Source organism: Solanum lycopersicum, chromosome 7 (genome assembly GCF_036512215.1).
Source record: "Solanum lycopersicum chromosome 7, SLM_r2.1".
Taxonomy (NCBI): Eukaryota; Viridiplantae; Streptophyta; class Magnoliopsida; order Solanales; family Solanaceae; genus Solanum; species Solanum lycopersicum.
Window position 1 is genome coordinate 1904148 of NC_090806.1, and position 13927 is coordinate 1918074.

At 31.2% G+C, this 13927-nt stretch overlaps 1 protein-coding gene across 4 annotated transcripts; it reads right to left on the bottom strand.

Moving 5' to 3' along the window:
* Positions 1–547: 547 nt before the first annotated feature.
* Positions 548–8895, bottom strand: LOC101264737 (RNA polymerase II C-terminal domain phosphatase-like 4). Of its 4 annotated transcripts, none has more exons than XM_069286885.1 (10): positions 8755–8895; positions 8487–8630; positions 8075–8262; positions 7748–7833; positions 7178–7293; positions 6682–6862; positions 2983–3272; positions 2425–2613; positions 2049–2087; positions 548–1475 (listed from the first exon to the last, which is right to left on the bottom strand). In XM_069286885.1, exons 3-10 carry the CDS (start codon positions 8260–8262, stop codon positions 1176–1178), a joined length of 1389 nt encoding a protein of 462 aa, XP_069142986.1. In that variant the 5' UTR covers positions 8487–8630; positions 8755–8895; the 3' UTR covers positions 548–1175. The 4 variants fall into 4 exon arrangements, with proteins under 4 accessions (XP_069142986.1, XP_069142987.1, XP_069142985.1 ...); XM_069286886.1 differs by having other exon boundaries at positions 2425–2508; positions 8755–8885; XM_069286884.1 differs by having other exon boundaries at positions 2425–2508; positions 8487–8895.
* Between the last annotated feature and the right edge of the window lie 5032 nt (positions 8896–13927).

Genomic DNA, 13927 nt, shown 5'->3' on the forward strand with positions numbered 1-13927 from the left:
CAGGCTTTTGCGGCGACTGTAGTTGCCACTAAGCATGGCGACATTTTTAGGCTTTTGCGGCGACTATTCTTGCCACTAAAGCTAACTTGTAGTGGCGACATATTCAGGAATTACCGGCGACTTCTGTTGCCACTAAAGCAAACTTTTAGTGGCGACATTTTTAGGCTTTTGCGGCGACTTCCGTTGCCACGAAAACACACTTTGCGGCGACATTTGTTGTCTAAAACACCCTTTTAGTGGCGACATTTTTAGGCTTTAGCGGCGTCTTTTGTTGCCACTAAAACACACTTTTAGTGGCGATATTTTTGGCTTTGGCGACAGTCGTTGCCACTAAAACACTCCTTAGTGGCAACTTTTATAGGGTTTAGAAGCCACTTTTGTTGCCGCGACTTTTATAGGGTCTAGTAGCCACTTTTGTTGCCACTAAAACATTCTTTTAGTAGCGACATTTTTAGACCAGCGAATTATACAATTTTATATTTATGGCGAATTATACAGTTATATGCTTGCTATGAAGCGCAATCATGAAAATTTTATTATAACATACAAATATAAATTTTTTGTTTATTATATGTGAAAGTTGCCTATCTTTTAACTAGTAGGGTAGAAAAAACAAATATCCACAGGAATAAGCATAACAATGTCCTATAAAAAGGACTTCACTTAACTGTTGACTTTGATCACATCAAGGTGATATTCTGCTGTTAGTTGTATCATTTCGCTACGCTTTGGAGAGAAAGATACAAAGGTACTACACTCAATCAACATTTTGGTCTCGATATCGTTGAGCCAAGATACTAGAGTTATAAGTCATTGAGAGGCTAAAAGGTTGTCATGAGTAAATAAGTTAATCCTTCATAACCTCCATTCCTGACGTGAATGGCTGTTTCTCGAAAAAATAAATAGGCTATTAGGAGGCTTGCTAACTCCTTCATAGTCCAACACATTAAAATGGGGATGGATGGCTTAGAACCAATCACAAGTAACTAGCAAAATCAGCATCCAGAATGCCACACAATCACATGAATTTTGTTGACAAAATTCAAGAGATCTGTGAAAACGGCTAGCCAGAGTTTGGTTTGATTCCCTCGGGCGCGAACTATTTTTTTTCATCTGTTGGTTAATGAAACCAGAAGCATTCTACTAGAATTTACAAATAAGTCAAGTTAGCATAGTTACGAACTGACTGGGAAGTTCTCTTCAGGCGGCTTTCGCCACAAGTAGTTAGCAGCTTCAATCCATCTTGGATGGACCAAAAATTTCTTCTCCCGCACTGCCTGACGTGACTTTTCAGTCTTGTCATTCATGGAGACCACATGTGTCACCGATTCATCGACTTCTGTGGAGAATGTAGCTCCTAATTTCTCAGCCAATTTCCAGTAGTAGTGGTTTTCTGGTTGGCATTGTATGGGAATTACACCAGTGAAGACGATTTTACAGCCCTTCAGTATTTCCTTCCGAACAGTTTTCAGCACCTGTAATGACAGATAAATATATTCTTAATCTATATAAAGCAAAGCTGCACTCTCTTTGACAAGGATCAAAATCTATTCAATTACAGGTATATCAATGAGAAGTGATCATTGCACTTGAAGATAATATTTTCTATTATCTCAAAAATTATAGACATTCTAAACAACGGGACCAGCATAATTATGGTTTCCAGGCATAGCATACATTAACAACAGCAACATACCTAATGTAATCCCACAAGTGGCATCTCTGGAAGGTGTTGTATACGCAGCCTTACCCCTACCTTGTGAGGGTAGGGAGGTGGTTTCTGAATTAAAGTATTTCAAGAAAGTACAATAGACAAAATATTGTACTCATGGCCAAAAGTTGATCACCCTTTTCATGGGTGAGCAAATATATTAGGTCAAGAGTCACTTTCACAGACAGAATACTTTGTCTTGTCGCAACTCTTCAAATTTCATTTAATCAACTCTGTGAATACTATTAAGTGACAGATATTAGAAAAATTTGGCAAAAAATGATTCTGAAGGGTATTTTGAGAATCTATAAATTAAACTGTTTGTCGAGAATTTTACCTGCCTAACATCCCGCTCCATAATATTGTCCCCATGTTCCTGAAAGAAGCAGCATTAAGGAGAATTAGGGAACCCTAACAATGTAAGACAAATACAATTAAATATAACAAAATTAGCAAGTATAACCACCTCCGCTGAAACAAGCAATAGTGAAGTCATATTGTATCTAGATTTGGGTCCAAAAGTGTAGATGCAATTAACTTGTGTAAATATGAACTTTTTCTAGCATAGAAGTCACAGTCAAACGCAGTATTCTTTCTTAATATATTGAGAAACTACTGAATTATGTGGGTGTCCTTTGAATTAAATTGTATACAATATAGAGACAACTCAAGTAGAGACGATGAAATTAATTTGGGAAGAAAAGCCTACATACCGGGTCAAAGAATAGTCTGTGGATCCTTTGCAGTACTTCTAGGACAGAGGCAAGCGCTCCCTCAGCTTCATTTTCATCACTTTTCTGTTCGGAAAGTGATTTACATTTCAAACCGAATTGTCGACAACTTGAGGTAAAGAAATGATATCTGTCCATCAGTATAAGATTTTCCCTGTGCTTCCCCCATACCTAAATAAGTACATAGAAAGGTTCAATTCCACCAAAACAACTCATGTCATCTATCTAAATACGAACATGAGTGCATGGCACAAACACTAAGGAAGTGACTTAAATAACAATAAGGCTCAGAAAAATTCCATGCAGAAGATGAGTTAAACTCCAAAACAAATCTGAACTGTCAGAATAGCAATACATGGAAAATGAAAAGCTGTCATGGTATTATGGTGGTAGGAACTTAAATCTTATCAGACTAACTTTCCCTCCCTTTGTACTAATAATAAGCGTTCGGCGGGATTAGCATTCTCTTTGCCACTAAATAAATTCTCTCATTCTCGTCGGAGAGATCATATAGTCCTAAAGAAATGTTCACATACTTACCACTTCAGTATCATCAAGGATCAGAACAGCACTTTCTTGGCCCAAAACGACATCGAGACCCTTTTGATGTCTCCGAGTGGAGTCTGATTGAGCAATCACTCTAGAATGGAAGTAGATACCTTTAGGGTCAAGTAAATTTGCCATTTCCAACGCATAAGGACGTTCGCCCATTGTATAAATGTACATCTCAAACAAACTACTGGCTTCTTTCAAGAAGGTGTGGACAAATGGCCTCAGCTTTGTCATCATGTGTATCCAGTCCAATTTGAAAAGGTTGCTTCTTAAAGCATCTGTAGATAGCAATTTGGGAAAAAATCATAAAACACTGCACAACAAAGACCTGCAAAATAACTATCACAGACAAACAACAAGACTTTAAAGCAAAAGAAATCCTAACCATATCTGAGGTCTAATAAAGTAGCATTAATAGAAGAAAAATAACTTGAATGCACTTAACGACAAAGATGACTAGAAAGAATTACTAAAGTGAAGAGCTTACAAAGCTCTAGAGTAAAAAGGCCAGATTATAAAACAGTATGATTTAGATTGCCCAGATGTCAGAAGTTCAACTCAAGAGCACATATCTTGCAATCGCCGCATGATATAGGCATTTTACTTTCTAACAAAGAGTGCCTTCTAAACATTCTTTACCTAGTCCAGGCATCCACAATTCCAAATCATTACAAGACGAGTAAACATTAACTCAATAGAAACATATACTACCATACACAGAACACCGTGCAGCTAACTTTGACCCAAAAAAAAAAAAAAGAACAAAGGCAAAAGAAAATTAAGGTTCGATGTTGCCACTTCGTTCGACAAAGAGACTTAAACCCACAGCCAAAGCAACCATGTGAACATCCTCCCCTACACAGTAGACCCTTCCCCTGAACCAAATAGCTCTTCAACCATACATATCAACGACATGACCTTATTTCTTCATGGTCATCTTTTAGAGGGGCAAACAAAGAGCACTGAAGCACCCATTAAAAACGTACTAATCTTTACAGTAACCCACCAAAGAGGACTTTAATTAATCACATCTGCTCAGGCATTCTCGCATGAATCAAAGAAAAATGTAGTAACATCGACTCATACTTGCAATCAGACTTGGATCCCCTTCAAACCTTGGAGATCAAATTAAGGGAATAAGAGGCTAGTATCTGATTGAGTAGGTGACAGAAATCAGTGCAGTACTGATTAGAGGGACAACTAAACTAACTCCAATGACACAGTTTTATTCTTCATTTACTATTCCTAACCATCTAGTTTATGTCACCTCGGATATTTTCTATGGGTTCCTTCCCTATCTAATTCATTAACTTAGTCTTCACGTAACATATACCACAATATCCCATTCATACATCAAAGAGATCCTAGTACTTCACTACACCACTGCCAATTGCTCTCCACCTACCGATATCTCCACCAAATTTCAAGCCACGGCAAAGAGCCCTAGGCAGTACATATAACTTGTTGGACAGCATTTTTCTTCAAAGTTACAAGGTCAATGTACTAAAACAATAAACTAGAGGAGAGATTTAGATATGTCAAACAAATTGAATTTAATTAAAGAAGAAAGGTCTAAGAAACTGAGCCTAAGAGTAAGGCCCCAGCCACATCATTTAGACCATGAGGTTGCTGCACACTTTATCTTTATCTATCATAATTTATTATTTTAGTTTAAGGACCAATAAAGATGACCCTTTTCTTTTTCTTTTAGAAAAAGGCCGATAAAGATAAACCTATGTTATATTTATTTTTTTGAAAATGAGATTACTTTATGTTATATTTGATCCGATCTTCTATAAATATGACTCATGTACTGATTTACTGTTTGATGGGCATGAGTAATGATTGTGAGTGGATTAGGCATTAATATCCCTCCCTCTTTTCCGGTTTCCCACTTCTCTATCCCCCTCTCATTCTCACTTCTTTATCTCTCTCCAAAGACCAACACAAGTGCAAGTGGGGCAACACCTAATTCTTGTGCCCTCTCCAGTCTCCCCCCGTCAAGCAACAATAGTTGAACATTAACCGTTTAACATTGTGTGGCATCAACTTAACAGATCCCAAACAATCTCAAGAATTCCCACCATAACCTCGAAGTAACCCCAGAATAAAGGAGAAGGTCACCTACACCCACCTGTTTTTTACACATACCGCACCAACCAACAAAGATGACCGTCTACTTCCTCTTATTCTTCTTCATTTCTGTCTTGATCTATCTCTTTTCTCTCTTATTCCTCTCTTTCTCCTTTTTTTCATTCTTTCTCCAGCCTTTTCACCCTTCTCCACATTAAGGTACTTTATCAATTTAGTAGCCAAGCCAAGTTCTGATTCATCAGAATGCTGCACTCCAAGATAACAATAGTATTTTGTTGACCACTAATTACTACAATATGTTTATCCACTGTTCACAAGTACCTTCCTCATGGAAGGTTCATCAATGAGCAACTGCAATTAGAACTTCATTTTTTTCTGGAAATTGCATAAATAGTCTCACATATTAGTGCTGTGCTTTCTCCACCAGAGAAGAATGCCAGAGATCTTTTTTGGGAAACCTTTTTTTTTAACTACCATGGTGTTCGGTCAGCTTGCGCACACCTCAACTAATTCCATGGGGTACCTACTACCTGCCAAGTCCTTTTTGGGAAAGTACAAGTTGCCTCCCAATCATGTTCAGAAACATCCGTTGACACACCTCAACTATACGGGCAACCTCTTACCCCCATAATTTTGGTTCAAAGAGGAAATAATACCCCTTAACTGACAACTTGGCGGAGAAAGTATTATTCACCCATGAAAATCTCAAAACACACAAAAATATGAAAGAAAATTACAATTAAGACGTATTAAAACTTGGCAAGTGGAAAGTAAGGTCCACTTTTTATTTTCTTTAACTTTGACTCAAAAAAAAGAAAAAGAACGAAGGCAAAAGAACATTAAGGTCCAGATGTTACACTTTCAACTAACTTCGACAAACAGACTTACACCTATAGCAAACGCCATCCATGTAAACATCCTCCCTTACACAGTAGACCCTTTCCTAAAACCAAATAGATCTTCAACCATAGATATCAACCACATGACCTTATTTCTTCATCAGTCTTTTGTTTTTTAATCACATCTGCTCAGGCATTATTCAATGAATCAAAGAATAATGTAGTAACAGTGACGCATACTTGCTATCTGACTTGGATCCCCTTTCAAACCCTGAAGATCAAATTAAAGGGAATAAGAGGCTTGTAGCAGACTGGGTAGGTGACATAAATCAGCGCAGTACTGATTAGAGGGACAACTAAAGTTTAAACTAACTCCAATGAGACAGTCTTATTCTTCATGTACTATTCCTAACTATCTAGTTTACGTTTCCTCGTATATTTTTTATAGGTTCCTTTTCTATCCAATTCATTAACTTATCGCGTAACATATAGCACAATGTCGCATTCTTACATCGAAGAGATCCTAGTACTTCACCTCACCACAGGCAATTGCTCTCCACCTACGAATATCTCCAACAGATTTCAAGCCACGGCAAAAAGCCCTGGGCAGTACATATAACTTGTTGGGCAGTATTTCCTTATTCTGGCTTCTCTAGCTTCCATGTGCGAGTAAAACAGATTTTCACCTCTTTCAGGAGCAAGATACAAGCCAGAATATGAAGCTAACAGCATATAACCAGTAAGAGTAGCATACCAGGCAGTACTTCTCGTTGGTCCTTCAAGTATGATTCTTCTGCAGAAATATCTGCAAGTCTAGTTGAGTTCAGAAGTGTGTGGTCTAAATCTAGAACCAAGATCAGCTTTCTGTGCCGTAGTAAATTTTTCAGGTCCTTTTCACGCAATCGAGCAACTTCATCATCTGCAAGCCTCAAATTCTGCAAAATTATTGATAGAATCCAGTGAATAGATGTCCAAAGTTTAATAGCGACAGCTGTTCCCAGCACGTCATACAGTTCCTTCCGTTTCCTCTCAACCTATGTTGCTCAGCGCCTCAGCCTCTCCAAAAATGTTGCCACCCGTGTCTGATCATCCCAAAAAGCACTACTTTTCGAGGGTCCGACAGGCATTGGCGGCATTTTGGGAAGCGTTCGAGGCATAGCTCTCAACATTTCCCCACCAACCCAACCACCAGAAAAGAATATATGTATACACAAGTGTATTTTAGTGAACAACAAATCATGGAGAATAACCTTGTGTATGTATCCAAAAGCCACACCCGATTCATCTTCCACCTTCTGCCCACACCGTATACACATCCCTCCCATGACACCGGGATGAGTGCATACATCCAGCGCCAAAGATGCTCCTGCACATGGGGACATGTCAGATTTATCATACATATCCAGACAAGTACTTAAAGATGTAAAAGAGGGAGGGGAGCAGGAAGTGCATCGATGAGACTGTAAAGGAAACAGTCAAAGAACCTATAAGCACTATTTAAAGTTGCATAGAGGCGTTTTATTTCCTTCAGAGTACCACTCACTCCAACTATGGACATATAAGGAATTTAGCATACAAAATTATTTGTTCCTTAAGAGTTCTCCTCGCCTTCCAACATTTTTAATTCTTTTATGCCATGTAAGACATTTTAACCAAATAATCAAAAGATGAATACAATCTTATTGTATGGTGTTATAATATCTCTATAACAACACCTAAACATCGGTCTTGATAAAATGTTTTTACGACTTTTCTTTTTACAAGGACATAAAACGCTTAACAACTTGACATAAGATTGAATAACTGTTCTACAGCCTCACCTGAAGTTTCTGCTGGTTCTCCACGAGACACTGAACTCTGTGGATCAACTGCACCTTCAATCAACTCAATTTTACGCTTCTTTGACCTATGATATCAATACAGCAATCAATGAGGAAATGGATAAGATAGTGTAAGCAGAAACATTCAATTGCAATGTTAAACTTTAAAAAGTAAGCAGTAAATTTGGCTACAGAATGATTTCAAAATTCAGAAGAACTAACAATTATTACAAACCCGTCTATAATTCCTTTCTTCTATCTGCATTCTTTTGCATGTCTAACTCAAACTCTTAACTTAGGATGAACTAACAAATCCAGCATTCATACCTGCTAGAATCTATGCTGCCATCACCATCACCAGTGTCGTTGTCTTCATCTTCCACCTCTTCCTCTCCCTCCGCTTCTCCACTTTCTACTTCGTCTACATCAGAAGCAGAGTCCAACTCTGCATCAAGAAATGCTGCAAACTCATCGCTGCTTGATGAGTGGACGGGAGAATCTGCCGTCAGACTCATCTGATATGTCAACCATGAAGTATATAAGTATTATGCTAATACATCATAAGATACACTAACAGCTACTTTTTTAAAAAAAAAAAAAAAAAAAAACTCAAAACAACAACCAACAAGTCAATTTGAACGAAACCAACAAACACCAGCTAAAAACACCCAATTCAAAGCCAAACACCCAAATAGAACCAAAATACTCAAATCTGAATAAAAGGGTATAAAAATTCAACCTTGAAAGATGAAGAACCGCCATGTGGACGGCGCAAAGGGAGATCTGAGTTAGTCGAGGAAGGTTCAAAACGAGGGCCGAGCACTCTGCTTCCACCACCTCTGTTACCACCACCTGGTCTCAAACATAACAGCGTCTGATCAGCCTGCATAATACCTTAAACTCAATTTCTCCACCGTCCCATCAATTCGAACAAAAAAAGAATCCAAATCAAGAAAAACCCAGATACGAATAATATGTATCTAACACAATGAATATAGAATTAACACCTTTTTAGAGAAGAGAGGACAATCCTTTTTCGGATAGGTTTGGGATTTTAAGATTTGTCGGAGCTATTCTTTTGTTACCCTTCGAATATTTTTTGCTATTGTCGGAGCTATTCTTTTTGACACATTTATTTCATGACTATTTTTAGCAAGTAAAAGTAATTAAATTTTTTTCGAACTTTGATTTTATTTAATAAGTAAATAATTTAATTCTCAGTATATTTAAATACTAGTGAAACTATTCGCGCTTTCGCGCGATTATATAAAATATTTATAAGATAATCATATGAAATATATAATATTTAGGTTAGTATTGAATATATAGATAATATTTATATTTCTCTCGTCTGCGATATGATATACTTTTTAAAAACATATAAAATATATTTATTTGTTTTGTATATGTATATATTAGAACAAAATATTTACCGTGGTGAAATAAATGGAATAACGAATAACATGTTGAAATAACAATATATTGTATTAGGTTGAAAATATTTTAGATGTTTTAATTTTCTCTATCTTTTCTAGGAGTAGTGATGTACAATCCAAACTCTGATTTCGTCAAAACAAAATTGTTTTCTTTTATTTTATTATTACATTTGCTTATTATAATTTTTTTAACATTAATTAAATACTTATAAGATTTACGAAAAATGAAACATAGAAAGTCATGATTCATATTTAGTATTAAACTTTACAAGTAAGATGAAGAGATGAGTTATAAATAATTCAAATGTATAATTTTATTAGCCATTAAATGTATTACTAATTATGTATTGATTTTATTTGTAAAATAAAAAATAAAAATAAGGTGTGAAAATACAAAAAATGAAGAGAGAAAATATAATAATTGGTGACTACATAAAAATTATAAATACTTTTCAAAGCAAAAAGAACGACGACAAATTATTACATACGCAAAAAATGACATCATGAAAATAATAATATATTTTCAATTACTTTTTATAATTTATAATAAAAGTGAAACTAATCATCATAAATTTTATTGTTGTTAAAATGAAATAATTATATTTATTTTTTTCATAACAAAGAGAAAATAGAATACTAAAGGATCAAATGATTAGTATTGACAATATAATACATTTAGCTAAATTATTTACATAAATAAAAATTTTAAAAACTCTAGCAAAAGTAACTAAGTTGCTAATAAATTTTAAAGTGAAAAAATAATCTCTAATTATGCTTAATTTTTTTTCCTTGTACCATGTTCCTTTGCAAAGAGATCCGTCATCATGTTTTGATTCATATGTCAAACTCTTCATATATGTAACCAACTGAATAAAAAAAAGCATATACGAATTAAAAATAATTATGTCAAAAGAATGAATGATATATAAATCATATTCAATTTATTTATATATTATCTTTTCAATAGTAATAACAATACTAAATAATAATTATTTCTTGAAATCTAACAAATATTATAATCAAACTATATTATATATGGAAAACTAACTATTAAAAAGAGTAATTGCATAAGAACAAAACATTGTTAAGAATTAAAGAGATTTTTTTTAATCATATTTACTTGATAAATTATAATACAAACATAAAAATATATATTAAGAAAGCATGTCTAAGTACATAAAAATAAAAAGAATGACTTAAGAATGAAATATATCTTACCTTCATATACTTTTTTTTGTTACATGTTAGCTAATTCACAAACAAGTATTATGAGAAGAGAAATTATAACTTTGTATGTGAATCTTCATGAAAATAAATATGAATCTATATAGACAAAATAAAGGAAATGAAAAAATAAGGACTTGAGAATGATATATTGATTAACTTCATGTACCTTTTTTTTTTGTTACATGTTAGTTTCCTTCACAAATCAAATACGAATTTATATAGACAAAAATAGAGAAAATAAAAAATAAAAATTTCAATGAAGTATTTCTTACCTTCATGTACTTCTTTTTTTGTTACAAATCAAACTTATATGATGAAAAAAAAAAGAATGATTGTGAATGTAAATCTTAATGTAACTAATATAAATTTATAGGCAAAATAAAGGAATTTCATAAGACATATAAACTTATAAATTTAAATTGGAGGTTATGAATATAAAAATTATGAGAGTCATGAATATTATTAAAAGTAAAAATTTAAGAGGGACAAGTCATGAGTAGTAATTCATAGTGAATAAATTCAAAAATAAAAATAAAAATACTTAAAATGTAAGAAAAATAATACTATGATTTCATGATTAGAAGTGAGATAAACAAATAGAAAAAAATATATAGAGTTTTTTTTTTTATAAATGTGCATACATTAATAAAGTATTTATTTGTATATTTGTATAAATGAAGTAATATATTTTTACAATATAAGTGATTATTTTGTTATAAGTGAGATAAATAAATAAAAAATATGAAGAGTTTTTGTTATAAATGACCCACCATTAATAAAATATTTATTTGTAATAAATTTAAGTAATTTTTTATGATATATAATAATTTTTGAATTTTGAGCTGCACATGTATATTGATTATCTGTCAAAAATGATTATGTAGGAAAATTTATGATTAAATGTAATTTTTCCTTATTCTTTATGAGATATAATATTTTATTTTGTTAACTTTGAAATTCATTTTAGGATTAATAATTTATCTTTTAGTTTCCTTCACAAATCAAATACGAATTTATATAGACAAAAATAGAGGAAATAAAAAATAAAAATTTCAATGAAGTAGTCTTAGCTTCATGTACTTCTTTTTTTGTTACAAATCAAACTTATATGATGAAAAAAAAAAGAATAATTGTGAATGTAAATCTTCATGAAACTAATATAAATTTATAGGCAAAATAAAGGAATTTCATAAGACATGTAAACTTATAAATTTAAATTGGAGGTTATGAATATAAAAATTATGAGAGTCATGAATATTATTAAAAGTAAAAATTAAAAAGCTGCAAGTCATGGATTGTAACTCCTAGTGAATAAATTCAAAAATAAAAATAAAAATACTTAAAATGTAAGAAAATTAATACTGTGATTTCATGATTAGAAGTGAGATAAACAAATAGAAAAAAAATATAGAGAGTTTTTTTTATATAAATGTTCATACATTAATAAAGTATTTATTTGTAGATTTTTATAAATGAAGTAATATCTTTTTACAATAGAATAATTAATTTAAATTAAAAAAAAGTCAAAAATAAATAAATTATGTTTCTCTTTTAATTATAAGTGAGATAAATAAATAAAAAATATGAAGAGTTTTTGTTATAAATGACCCACCATAAATAAAATATTTATTTATAATAAATTTAAGTAATTTTTTATGATATATAATATTTTTTTTGTTTTTTTAAAAAAATGGAAAAAGCTAAATGCAAATGAAGGCCATATAGAGGTGCCACATCACCTCCTTTATGGTCCTCATTTATATATATACTAGTGTACTTAGCCGCGCTTCGCGCGGTTATGAAAAAGATTAAAATAAAATTACATATTAATATCAATAATTACTTTAATAAAAAGAATTTTTTTTAATCACATAATTTTATAGAAGAGAAACTATGAAAAATATTTAGATTAAATATGAAATTTATTAAGAAATCAATATATGTGAACTTCGAAAAGTTAAATATTAAAAATAAATTTTATAGAGAAAAAGGGAAGGTAATAAGAATTGGGTGATATTAGAACTACTTAAATGTAAACTTGTGATCATTTTTTTCCTTTTTATTTGAGATTTTCTTAGTATAATTTATATATATTTATGTAAACTTTACATCTAATCGTTCTTTTATGCTTATTTGTAATTTTATAAATTATATTCTTAGTATAATTTTTCGGCAATGTATAACTCGGATTACTATTAATAGTTAGTATTCATCACTATAGAGTTAGCCAACACTATTATAAATCATTATCCACAATTACTAGTACTTGTCCTCCTCATGACCCAATAATCACATGTTTTAATTATTTTTATTGTACAATATTAGATTAATTTAATATTTGTATTAATGACTTTTTAATAATTAAATTTTAAATAAAGAAAAGTTTAAAAATCTTAATTAGTTAAATTTCATACTTATTATTATTATTATTATCATCATCATCATCATTATACTTAGGTTTAGATATCCAATTATTTTTGGGACAACTTATATTGGAAAAAAATATAAAATTTAAAAATAACATAAAAGAGAACAAAAGAGAGAATTAACTACGAAAAAAAGATTCAAAAAAATGACACATACACAATTCCTATTTCTTTTAATTTTATTTGGCCTAAACACAAAATATTAAAAAATATTTTTCACATTTTAAATAAATATTACATTTAACATAATAAATTCCTAAAAATAAAAAGTCACATTAATTAAGAGGTAATATGACTTTGAACTTTTGTAACATAATAAGAGCAATATTTGTACATTATTACACTAATAAAGTACATTAATTATAGAAAATGAAAAACAAACAAATTAGAGTTATTGAGACAAATATTTTATTATAAGTAAATAGATAGGTAGGAAAGCAACTAAATTTTTTTAAAATTATAAGTTAATCATAATTTTGAAATAACTTTAGAACTCCGGAAAAATAACAAACATGAAAATATAAAGACTTATTAATAAACAACTTGAAATATTCTAAGAAAAACAACAAAAATGAAAAATTTAAGAATTGTAATTTTACATATTAATAAATAATTTATTTTTGATAAAACCATGTGTATTTTAAAAATAATAAATTAACTTTACATTTTTATGATTTGTCATTTTTATTAATAAAAATTGTTTCACCGGATTATGAAAGTATATGTTCACATATTTTTTTAAGTAGCATATCGATTTCTACTTCTATGTTTTAAAATATTATAAGTCACATACACAATAAACTAATATCATCAATAAAAAAAAGTGAGAGATGAATTTACCTAAACAAATAATTATTTTGAAGAGTGTTATCATTATATATAGTTAAATTATCTATAAATCATATAGAGGTCTAAGGAGAATAAATTAGATGTTTTTTTTAAAAAAACTCATATTTCTATCTTCATGAACATAAACAAATAATATTAATATATGATTCAACAAAGAAAGAGCTGTAATTATATTAGACATATCAAATTATTTTTCCTTGTAAACTCAAATTATGCAAGAATGTCTAACCATTTTCATTATA

Bases quoted from the DNA above. Each gene is read 5' to 3' on its own strand.
- LOC101264737 (XM_069286882.1), bottom strand. From the start codon at position 8,636: ATGCAGGCTGATCAGACGCTGTTATGTTTGAGACCAGGTGGTGGTAAC. The intron at 7,294-7,747 runs GTGAGGCTGTAG...CCCCATGTGCAG, and splicing joins AGAACCAGCAGAAACTTCAG to GAGCATCTTTGGCGCTGGAT. The intron at 2,614-2,982 runs GTAAGTATGTGA...GTACTTATTTAG, and splicing joins TCCTTGATGATACTGAAGTG to GTATGGGGGAAGCACAGGGA.